This window comes from Solanum stenotomum, chromosome 6 (assembly GCF_019186545.1).
Source record: "Solanum stenotomum isolate F172 chromosome 6, ASM1918654v1, whole genome shotgun sequence".
NCBI lineage: Eukaryota > Viridiplantae > Streptophyta > Magnoliopsida > Solanales > Solanaceae > Solanum > Solanum stenotomum.
In genome coordinates, this window is record NC_064287.1 from 33,861,618 (window position 1) to 33,874,328 (window position 12,711).

At 31.4% G+C, this 12,711-nt stretch overlaps 1 protein-coding gene across 1 annotated transcript; it reads right to left on the reverse strand.

Moving 5' to 3' along the window:
- Positions 1 to 400: 400 nt before the first annotated feature.
- LOC125868679 (uncharacterized) lies at positions 401 to 877 on the reverse strand. The gene has a single exon (XM_049549275.1). The coding sequence runs from the start codon at positions 875 to 877 to the stop codon at positions 401 to 403; it is 477 nt and encodes a 158-aa protein (XP_049405232.1).
- Positions 878 to 12,711: the final 11,834 nt, after the last annotated feature.

The following is a 12,711-nucleotide window of genomic DNA, read 5'->3' on the forward strand; positions in this document are numbered from 1 at the left end:
CTTCAACTTCCAAATGAGTAATATCATCAAGGTCACCAAAATCATCATCTTTTAAAGACAAATTTGCTTCAATATTGTCATCATATTTTTGTGAAGGCCCTGCCTCGGCATCATTTTTATAAGTCAAGTGTGACTCCACCCTAGCATTAGAAGAAGATGCACCATTTTTATTTCCTTTTCTTTTCAAGGAATCTTGATAAAGCCTAACAAAATGCTCAGCTGCTCGGCATTCATTCTTCCAATGCCCTTTCAAGCCACAACGATGACAATTGCCTCTTGAAGGATTGCTTTGAGAACCCATATTGTTCTCCCTTTTGTGGCGACCATCACCACGACGATTATTATATCGTCCTCTGCTATTGCCACGTCCACGCACATTATTTTGGCCTTGATTTTTCTTTTATCTTCTTTCAGACTGGCCATGTGCTTCAACCTCATTTGCTTCCGGTAACGGAGTAGTTCCCGTGGGATGGGCCTTATGATTTTTCAATAAAAGAGTATTATGTTGCTCAGCCACAAGAAGGCATGAGATCAACTCAGAATACTTTTTGAATCCCCTTTCACGGTATTGCTGCTGTAATACCAAATTTGAGGTATGAAAAGTTGTGAGAGTCTTTTCCAACATGTCCTCATCTTTTATAACTTCCCCACATAATTTTAATTGGGAAGTAATTTTGTATACAACAGAATTATATTCACATATAGTTTTAAAATCTTGTAACCGCAAGTGAATCCATTCATAACGAGCCCTTGGCAATACCGTTGCCTTAAGGTGGTCATACCTTTCCTTCAAACCAATCCACAATTCAAGTGGATCTTTCACCGTAAGGTATTCAACCTTCAATCCTTCATCCAGATGATGACGAAGGAAAATCATTGCCTTTGCTTTGTCCTGACTCGACGTTGTATTACCATTAGTAATAGTGGCACCAAGACCTTTAGCGTCAAGGTGAATTTCAGCGTCGAGTACTCATGACAAGTAATTATTTCCAGAAATGTCAAGTGCCACGAACTCAAGCTTTGATAAGTTCGACATGATAAAACAAAAGCTTAACTTGGAAAAATCGAAATGATATTAGAGTTTCGTGCTGATAACGTGTTGTAAAACTTAAGGACAAAAGAACAATATAAAGAGGAAGAGAAGAAGACTATAAGACAAGAGGAACAATATAAACTAACATTCTTTCTTTCAAGTGTATTCAACATTATTCTCAACACCACTATTTATAGGATTACATTGAGGAATACCAAAAGGTGTCATAAACATTACATTAAACCTTGAGAATTACTACCCATTAAGGAGGTAATAAACCTAGGAGTTATGGTCATCCAATTAACCATATTATCAACAACATTACTACCAATAAAGGATGAAATTAACCTAGGAGTTATGGTCATCCATTTGACCACATTATCAACAACATTACTACTCATAAAGGAGGGAAATTAACCAAGGAGTTATGGTCATCCATTTAACCATCAAAATGATTTACAACATATTTGTTGTTCCTGCATATTATTGAAACGAAAAACATCAAAAATAATTGGGGCAAGTTCCTATTAAGATATCAACTTCACTATTTGCACAAATTGCATATTTATATCAAGATGTTAAAATCAGAAGATTTAGATTTAAGAAAGTTAGTAATAGTTATCTTAAAAGTCAACTTTCATCTTTACCTACTAGACTTTTTACGCACGTTTTTAACTAAACTAACATCACCTTATATAAATACACACTTCCATTAGCATATTTTAACCAATTCAAGATGGAAAATGGGTTGCTCTTAGCAAAAATTGGATAAAAATTAACCAAAGAATCTCAACTCAAGATAAATTCATGAGAAAATAGTACCTCTTTAGGTACTCAAGTTATTTTTTCTTTTGTTAAGTAATTTGATAATGTGGAGTGAAGGGGAATTTGTCTTTATTTTAATCAAAATAGGTAAACAAAAAGAGAAGTCAATCACATTGTTTCCTTCTTTGAATACCTTAATAGGAAACAATCTCAAGATATTATAAATATATTTTTCTTTTTGATTTGTACTGTTAAAGATCATATACTTCTGTATGTATTTTGTTTTACCAAGTAAAAGACTCAACAATTGATGCTATTAAAATTATTGCCCTCATACATTGTATACCTTTAAACTTTAATTAAATGATAATGAGTATTAGTTTAAGTAAATTGAAGATGAAACAGAGGGACGAAGTACCAGGACTTCTTAGACCTTTTTGCCATTAGCCTTACCTCTAATAGTTTGGGGTTTTTTTGGTCATTTTGTTACCCAATTCATTCTCATGATCATCTATAGCTATCTTCTATACTACCTTAAAAGCATGAACTCACAAACTTGAATGATGAATTACTGTAATACCCTCAATTAAAAATACTCAAATTATTATATTTATTAATTTAATTATATTAAAAGTAGATACCTTTTCACATTAAAGAATTGTGATTTTTTCAAAGAGTTGTGACTTTTCCAAAGAGTTGTGGCTTTTTTGATGGGTTGTGACATTTTCGATGAGTTGTGACTTTTCCGAAGGGTTGTGATTTTTCAAAAGGATTGTGACTTTTCCAAAGGGTTGTACCTTTTCCGATGAGTTGTGACTTTTTTGATGAGCAGTGACTTTTTCGAAAGGTTGTAACTTTTCTGATAAGGCACAATTAGCACCTATTCATACTACTATTTGTTAGCTATAAATAGAGGGGTTTCCTCTCACTTTTAAACTACGATTTTTTTAATGTTTCCACTCTTCTTCTTCTTATAAAAATTTCATGGGTTATTTGCAACAGTTGATTAAGTTCAAAATTCAACGAAATTCGAGGTACCACATAAAAAAGATTTGGTGAAGAAATTGTAGCAAATCATTCATTAATTCACACTCGTACTTTTTCTTTTGATTTTCATGAGTTAACAGTGACAAAAAGTTGTGTGAAAGACAATAATAATAAACTAATATGAAAATAGTCAGATGTTTTGGCTAAGATATTTCTTATTTGTTTTTTTATTTTTTATTCTTTTACCCTCAAAAAAGGAGTTTCTTTCTAATTTTGCGAAAACAACGGACATCAACGTCATCTATTGAATTATTAGTTTTGATGTTCAATCCACTATTTTAAAAAATAGATTTTCACTTTTACTTATAATATGATAATATAGTCATGATAATAATTTTTTTAATAGACATGTAAGAAAAAATGAATGGAGAAAGTAAAGTGTTTGTGGCAAGATATTTCAATCAAATGGAACACTATAGTGAGAATAGCATGAACATATATTTTTGTCTTTCTTCTTCATTGGCTATGTATTGTTCCATATATTTTTTCTTTTTTATATTTATATTAAGTATGATGAGTACGAAATTTTTTAAGTATGAATTTCCTGTTATTTTATGTTCATTTTAATTTGAGAAAATGTTATGTCACAAGATAAAAATATATATGAAAATAGTGACTAATCATAAAATAATCTTAAATCAAATTAACGATTCTATAAATAACACTTTAAATTTTATTCATCAATTATTTTTTATATCACGATACAACATATTAGATACTTTCATTCTACAACAACTATATGATATGTATACGGCAAAAAAAGGAGAAGACTACAATTCTACAAAGATAAGGTAGAAACTTAAACAAATGAAATATTTTTCACCAAATGTTATGTTGTTTATATATTACCTCACTATGATAGTCTTACTCAATTATTAATTGAGTACTAATAGTTAGTAAAAGATAGATTACATATAAAGATAAAATATTGAAATATTTATGGTAATCCTTATTAGTGTCATGCACATACTAAATTTCAACTAAGAATATTTAAGAGAAAAATTGTACTTAAATGGTGTCTATGATTTATGTTCATAACCTCAAGAGGAAAGGCTATTGGTAACATTTTTTGTATGGATATTTTTTTTAAAATTTTGTCGGTTAGATTTGTTTACAAAATTGACTGAAGTAAAATTAATAATACTAAAGAAATGTCACTTTCTCCCCACATTTAAACTTTGAATGTATTTTGATCTCAAAATACAGGTTACTCTATGACAATATCTACTAATCATTTCAAAGAATTTGTCCTATGTTCATTCAAGTATAATTATTTACTAAAAACATTAACTTAGTAATATTAATTTTATTTTACAACACCGTATAAAATATATATATGATACACACACGTGCAATGCACGTACTGCGAAACTAGTAGAAGTATAATTGTAAGTTCTTGGGTATTTCGTTGGATACAATTAAATCATCTATGAAATGATACATATGTCCTTGCTCTCTAAATGTGTACATACCACAATATCTTTTCGCCAGTTTTTTTTATCGTACTTCACACTAAGCGAAGTGAACATAAACATATTAATTATTGTATGTTCTGATATAAATTTGAAAATGTTTAGATTCTTCTTTCATATTCAAATTTTTGTGTGCCATAATATGAACAGTAGGAACCTGTTTTTAGAATTATATTACTTGCTTCGTTGTTCTGTAATAGTTGAGGAACATACTATTGGAGCATCGATTTAGCGTAAACCTTTTGATTGGCAACATTAAGTTAATAAAAGAGGAAACATTTCTCAGAAAGCGTCAGAGGTTCTCGGATGATAAGTGTTTTGGAAAACCTTCTCTATTTATACCAATAGTTATTGCCTGGTGCCTACTTGGTAATTGTTTCCATATATATATTTCACCTTATTTTTCCACTACCAAAGTCTTTGAAAATTAACCATCCAAGAACTTTCTCAAAATGATCAGTTCTTCTGTAAGGCTTTTTAACTGTGATCTAGTAATGATATCCAAAGAAGAGGTTCAAGGCGTTCATCAAGATTTTTGAGAATTTTTGAGGAATTTCGCCATGGGTTTGATCCCTAAAAGGTATGTAAGTTTCCATAGTGATGAGTTCGTTCACCCACATGCCAACAATGTTTTACATTATCGAATTCATCCGTAAAGATTGATAAATAAAGTTCTTGATGAGTTTCTTGAAGTGTTGTTATTCGTTCTTGAATTTTGATGTTTAGTTGAGTTCTTTGAGGTGAAGATTTTGTTAAGGGGTTGAGTAAATTGACAGTTCTTGAGTGGGCTTTGCTGGAATTATTCTGAGTTATAAGAATTCGAGAGTTTTTACCTTAGAATTTCAGTGGGTATGAGTTGAATCGAGTTTGGGAGTGGAAGAAAAGATCGGACAGAATTTTGGTGCCAGGTCCGCGTCGCGGACTTGATCCCCCAAAGGAATTATTCTCTCTCCGCGTCGCGGAGAGAACGCGGACTCCACTGTTTCAAAAATTATTTTGCGACCAAATATTTTAATTCATCTCCACGTCGCGGACTTGCTCCCCAGACAATGTTTTTCAACCGTTTCTTACTCATTTAATCATCACGACATTCTTCCTATCATAATTCAAGGTAGAGTTAAAAGTTAAGTCTTGAGAGTTCTTTCGAGTATTTTGAGGAAGTGCATTTGAGTCTTTTTGATGAGTCTTCTGCAATTTCTAATAGCATGTATCAAACTCGAGTAAGTGAGTATGAGAATGAGGAGAATGTATTCATGAGTTTACATTATCATTGAGATCCTTGAGTCAAGTCGTTCATGTACATAAATTTCGCATGAACTCCATAAGCTGAGTATCTTTGAGAGGAGTAGTATCTTCAAGTTCTAAGTTCTTAAGCATTGAGTTTTAATCCTTTCGAGGTTATATTCCTAATCATGGGACTACTACATGTTACCCATGAAGTCCTTGAGTTGAGTTGCTCATGCCCATAATTCCGCATAAACCCTATGAGTTGAGCATTCTTGAGATGAGTAGTATCATGATGTCCTTGAGTTGAGTTGTTCATGCCCATAATTCCGCATGAACCCTATGAGTGCATCCTTGAGTCCTTGAGTTCTGAAGTTGTTGAGTTCCGAGTATTGAGTTCAATGTATGGTTATTGAAAACCTTAAATCGAGTCGTTCACGTCCATAATTCAGTATGAACCCTATTTTGAGAAATCTCTTACAAATTTTTCTAAACTTGTTTTAAGACTTGAGTACTTGAGTATGAGGTTGAGTAAAGTTGAGTTCATTTTTCAAAATGAATATATGGGAACTAAGTATTCTCAAAGAGTAAATGTTTTCACATTTAAAAGAGGAGGAAACTGAGATTTTCAAAAGAGTTTAAGAGGAGTTTTGAGTACTATCTCTTTTTAGAGAAATCTTTTGAGTAATTATCTCAAACCAGAGGAAGAGAAAATTTTTTAAGCATATGAGCTAAGTTATATTTTGGGAGTAATGTTGAGCACCGATATGGGGGGGGGGGGGAGAGTTCTAACAACTCACCACCCCCATAAACCATGTAGCCAACGTGGGTAGAAAAAGGTTATACTTTTTAGATGATTCCTTATTGCTTTTAAGCATAGACTAGTGGATCCACTTAGTTAGTAGGTCCTATACCCCGGTAAAGTATAGGACAGTTCTGGCAGTGTGGGCTAGACGTTATATCATCACATAGCTCATAGTGTTGGTTGTCGGTTAGATAATCTCTTACACAGAGTTATTTTGTATTTTCATATACATAAGAGTTATTACTGTGTTCTTACATATACTTGAGTTATTATTGTATTTTTACATACAATTGAGTTTCTATCTACTATTTTAAAAGTTTTCCATATATTTCATCTTTTATTGTTGCTTTATGTTGGAATGGAGTATCTTTGAGTTGAGAAGCTTTAGTCGAGTATCTTTGAATTGAGTATCGTTGAGTTGAGACCTATTTCATTAAGTTGAGTTGAATTATGTTTCATTGAGTTGAGTTGAGTTATGTTTCACTGAGATGAGTATCTTGTTGTTGAATTGAGTATCTTATCCTTGAGTACTTCTGAGTTGAGTAAGTTTGAGTACCTTTGAGTATCCTTGAGTACTTCTAAGTCGAGTAAGTTTGAGTACCTTTGAATATCTATGAGTACTTCTGAGTTGAGTAAGTTTGAGTATTCTTGAGATTGAGTTGAGTTGAGTGAGTTTGAGAAGATGTAAGTATGTTTTTTTCTATCAGTTTAAGCTTATGCTTATGCTTTAGAATTCCCCTTACATGCTCGTACATTCCATGTACTGACGGCATTTGACCTGCATCTTTTTATGATGCATATACAGATATTCAGGGTCATAAGCTCCATCGATAGTGAGCCTCCTTGCTTCCGGAGGGTTCCACTTGTACTTTCAGTTGGTTAGAATGTCGTGGGTTTTGTCCCAACTTCCATCTTTGTCAGTTAGAGGCTTCATAGATAGATAGTAAAGTTTGAGAAGTCTGTTTCATTTATTTTGTTAAATGTTTTAAAGACTTGAGTTTCCTATTTCTAGCTTATTGAATCATTTGAGTTAAAGCTTTGTATTTGAGTTCAATGAATTTTATTCAGTTTTAAGCTTTGTATGCTTGAGTTAGTCATCCACTTGTAGTCAGCTAGGATGAGGGTTGGCTTGGGGACCAATAATGGTTCTCGAGTGCCGGCCATGTTGAGGGTGTAGACTCGGGTCATGATAAAAAACTACCTCACATCTCAAAACAAACTACCTCACAATTGTAGAATCAAGGAGTGAGTATCAAATAACATGGTACTCACAAGCAAGCCGCTAAACACGAGGTAAACCAAAATAGAATACGGATACTCCTATCATTCCAACCGAACCTCCACAATTACAACCTGCACAGAAACTAGCCCAAGTTAACAATCCAGAATTCACATAACACATAGTTCAATAACAGCATTTCAACCATTACAGATCATCGACACTCAAGTGTCAAGCTCATCAATCATAAGCTTCACAAAAGCACTCACAAGTTTACATATGGTAATGATGTACAATGCAATGCAATGAAATGAAAAGTAAGGTGACGCATGTATGCCTTAATGATATTCGTTGAATATCATGTGGAACCCATGGTGGACACACAAGGGTCCATGTACCCGCCGAAATCATTTTCTATTGGCATAATCACCACTCGTCAAAATTATTTCCCGTCGGCATCGCCGAAACCATTTTTCATTGGTATCACCAAAACCATTTCTCATAGGCATTATCAGAAATAGATCTCATCACAATGTTACAGAACCAATACAAATAGACATGTTTAAAATAATGAGGAGATGAAAACTTCCATATCAATTCACAATTTATAACACCCAACTATGGTGTTTCATGAATAACATGTCAATATTACCACTCAAATCATTCACAATATAACACATATCAAATTGCCATCACGTTGCCTTTTTTACTATCCAATTTTCATCATTAGGGTCAATAAATATGAACAATTCAACTCATCACAAATTCTCATTACTACCCAATACATACAACAAGAAAATACAAGATACTACATGCTTAACAAAGGCCTAGAAGTTCACTTGCCTCAATTAATAAAACAATCACTCCGCAACTTGAGTCTTCCCTTTTCATTGGATCTCCTAATCAACAAAATCTATTGAATAATAGAATCACAATGAGAATTTGAATCTAATTTCACTCATATCAATTTTTTTGAAAATGGGGCCAAATTTATGCAAAAATTTAACTCTGAAAATGAGGGTTAAATTTGAAATTTCGTACAAATTTGTGTTACCCAAAAAGTTGAAACTCATTGGTGAAAACCATTTCAAAAATGGAGTTCAAGCAAGACCCTACAAGAACCTTTAAGATTAGGATCAAAATTCATGTTCAACCCTCAAAATCACAAAATAGTTAATGGGAAAGAGATATGGAGAGTTATAAATCGTTACACAATCGATAAATCTTATAAACTCTTTTTGAAATTGCCAAAATCGAGCTCTTGATAATAAAAAATAGAGAAATAGAATTGATACCCCGACGTTGAAAACATTCTATCTAGGTCTCAATTGCTCATCGCGATCACGATCCCAAACCACGCAGTTGCGCTGAGTAAAGTAGTCAACCCATTTATTTTGACCAATGCGATCACGATAGGACTTCACGTGATCAGGGAAAATAAGCCTATGTGATCACAGTGGTCCACACGCGATCACGACTCACACAAAACTGACTCCATGCGATCCCAAGAGAGGATCTCATGAAGGCGATGGCCAAAATACCAATCACGAGAAACAGAAAACAAACAATAATCATACAAGGGACAACATTTTTGAATGGACCCTCAGGATTCATTCAGAACTCTGAGTATACAAACCATGCATGCTACCCAACTAAATTCGACTTTCTGAACTCAATGGAACCGTTGAAACATGGTTTCAAGGTATCTTTGATCCAAAACCTATGAAAATTGCAAGAAACTTAAAGCTCAAAAATACCAAAATCTTCTCAGAACCTTTGAAAATTCAATCCAGTTTTCCTTAGGTCTAAAATCATCCCCCAAACTAATGGAACCGTCAAAATTTTATTCCAAGCATCCAAACTCCGAGTGTTGACCAAAGTCAGCTCAAAAACTAAATTCAATTAAACCTCCAACTTATAACCTCAAATCCATGAAACACCTCAGAATTAGAAAGCGACATCACTCCTTGACCAAATTTTGCATTCCGTAGCTATGGATCTGACGAAATTCTATTGTAAGACTCGATTATCCGATTGATGCCAAAAACCACTCTCAAAGACTTTAACTCAAGAAAAAAATCTAAAATTCCAAAAATCACAACTTGTTAATCAAATTCAAAACCAACTTCACAAATTGATCGAAAAAGCCTCGGGGAAACTATCGGGAGGGGTAAGATGGTAATTTTACAAAAAATTCCAAAAATGACCTTTCAGGTCATTAGAGTATGTATCTTGTGCGATTCACATGTAACATGTATCTTGGATACAAGATACATAGGAAAGTGATGAGAAAGATTGGAGGAAGGTGAGGAAATCGAGTGAAATTTATTTTGTAACCCAAATACATGTGAACCCATTTGGAAATAGTGTATCTTAAACAAATTACACCTAATTTTGACCCACATATTCCGAGATATATGTATTTGAATGTATATGGTCACACCAAAATTTGATAAGATTCGTAATATTACAAACTATAATGTATCTAAGTAATTTCCCCCTAAACTAGTGGGATTTTAGTAATTTTCCCTTATTATCAATATGACCCCTAATTAAGTAATTTTATTAGTTTTTATATAAATAAATTTAAATACATATTTAAATAGTTTTTAGCTATTTTTGAAAATAATTTGATAACGACATTCAAAACTCAAAACACTTTAGACATTATAGTTTATATGTATTGACCCTAGTTAACAACAAAGCAACAAAGTCAAGCACTAATATTGTTGTCTTGTGTCCTTATGGTACGCTGAATTGATAACCTGTGATGATTACTTATATTTGTTATCAATATGATCTCTAATTAAGCAAATTTATTAGTTTCTATGTTTAATTAAATTTAAACTACACATTTAAATGATTTAAAAAATATATAATTTATTAGTTTTTCAATAACAACAATCAAAGTTCAAATGTACGACCTTAGTTAACAACAATCCGATGAAATCACACATTAATGTTATAGTCTTGCATCCCTATGTTATGTCATTTGATAACTTACAAATTATTACTTAAATTTGGTATTAATATGACTTAAAATTAGGTTATTATTAATTATTATGTTTAAATAAATTTTAACTATATCTATATAATTTTTAAAATTAGTATAAAAGATCATATTTTAATTGTAGTACTTTTTGTATCAAATTGATATAGTTTTCTCATATCAATTTGATGAAATCATATATTTAAAATTGTTGATAAATTTCACACAATTAAACTATTGATAAGCGGAAGGTGACAAGTTAGTATAGTTTTACTTTCATCAAATTGATATAAGAAAAGTTGTAACTTGTAGTGTATTTTTTTTTTTATAGTTTTTTTGAAAATTTAAATTTAATTATAAAATATTTAGTTGATCTAGTTAATTAACCTTCAAAAAATAATCAAATTATGAAAAACAATGTGGAATGAAAGAAGTATAAAATCAGAAAAAATAATTTAAAACAATTAATAGATATATAATGACGAAGGGGGAAAAGTTTTACAAATTTAAATTTAGTTCAAAATTTCAAATCCATTAAATATATATTATTAGTGTTTGTAACAAATTTTAAATATATGAAAAATAAATCAACAACAAATAAAATTAGGAGAAACAAGAATATTATTGATAAGACAACATGGGTTCAATTCTGTTCCTCCCTTGATTCTGATTTCTCTGTGATTCGAGGGCCGTTAGAGGGGTATTTATCGAACTAGGATGATTTATACTTGATCTCCATGATTTGAGGGTTGATAGTGGCGTATTTCTCGAACTAAGATGATTTGGACTTGATCTCTATGAAAAAATTTTGTGGATCTTCTTGAAGTATTTGATTAACAAGATGAGTCTAACATATTTTGATCTCTTTATGAATATTCCAAGAGTTTACGAGAAATTCGATATTTCTTTGAGAAAGACAATATTTGATGTCTTTATGATCTTTATGTGAATATTAAGAATTTATGGGATATTCGAGATTCCTCCTCAAGGAAAGATACTACCCTTCATATAGGCTTAAGCTAGAGTTTAGGGTAGAGTAGCTTCCAAGAATCCTAGCTGGAGTTGAACACGTCTTGTAGAATTCCACAAAATTTTAGTGTCTACACATGTTTCCTGCTTCAAGACTTGTCGGAGTGTAGATTTGATGAAACTCAAAGACAAGGCTTGAAGTACTATTTTTTCACCTTTGAATATTTGATTTGTGAGGGAAGATATGTCGAGCACTAGGGGTGTACATGGCCGGGTTGGTTCGGGTTTTTCAAATATCAAATCAAACCAAACCATTTGTGTCGGATTTTTAAATTTATAAACCAAACCAAACCAATAAAACTCTGGTTTTTCAACCTTGGGTTTTTTCGGATTTTTTCGGGTTGTTTCGGATTTTTCCGGTAAAGTATTCATACAAACATATAATTTACTTGTACTTCAAATATTTCTTTAGTCCTACCAAAATACAACTATCTAATGTGTTTCTTAAAAGAAAAAACACAAAATATGATATGATTAATGACACTAAAATATCCAATAATAATAATAATAATAATAATAATAATAATAATAATAATAATAATAATGAAATCGCGCAAAGCAAACATTGCAAATTAACAAGTCATACTGAAAATGATCATAATTTAAAAGTACTAAATCATGCTAAAATAAGTTCAATAAGTATTAGTTACATGACTAAATATTAAAGGAAATTAAAATTAGATTATGTATTTTAATTGTTTAAACCAATGTAAACCTAAAGAAAAAAAAAGTTCAATATTATTGTCATTCTTAGTGTTGAATTGATTTTCTTTTTGCATTTATATTAATTTGATATTGATTTAAGCTTTATTATAATTACCAACATCTTTGGTCCATTCAGAATTCTAAGTCAAACTTGAAATAATATATTAAAATATAAAAACTATGAAAAAGTATAAGAAATATTTTAAAATTATATCAAAGTAAATATTATTATGTATAAAATAAAATTTAAAAGTTATATATATAATGTCGGGTTGGTTTGGTCTCGGGTTGTTTTTTTTAGTTAAAACCAAACAAACCCAAATATAGTTGGGTTTTTTTTTTTCAATACCAAACCAAATCAAACCAAACCACTAGTAGGATTTTTTTTTCTGATTTGACTCGATTTACGGTTTGATTCAGTTT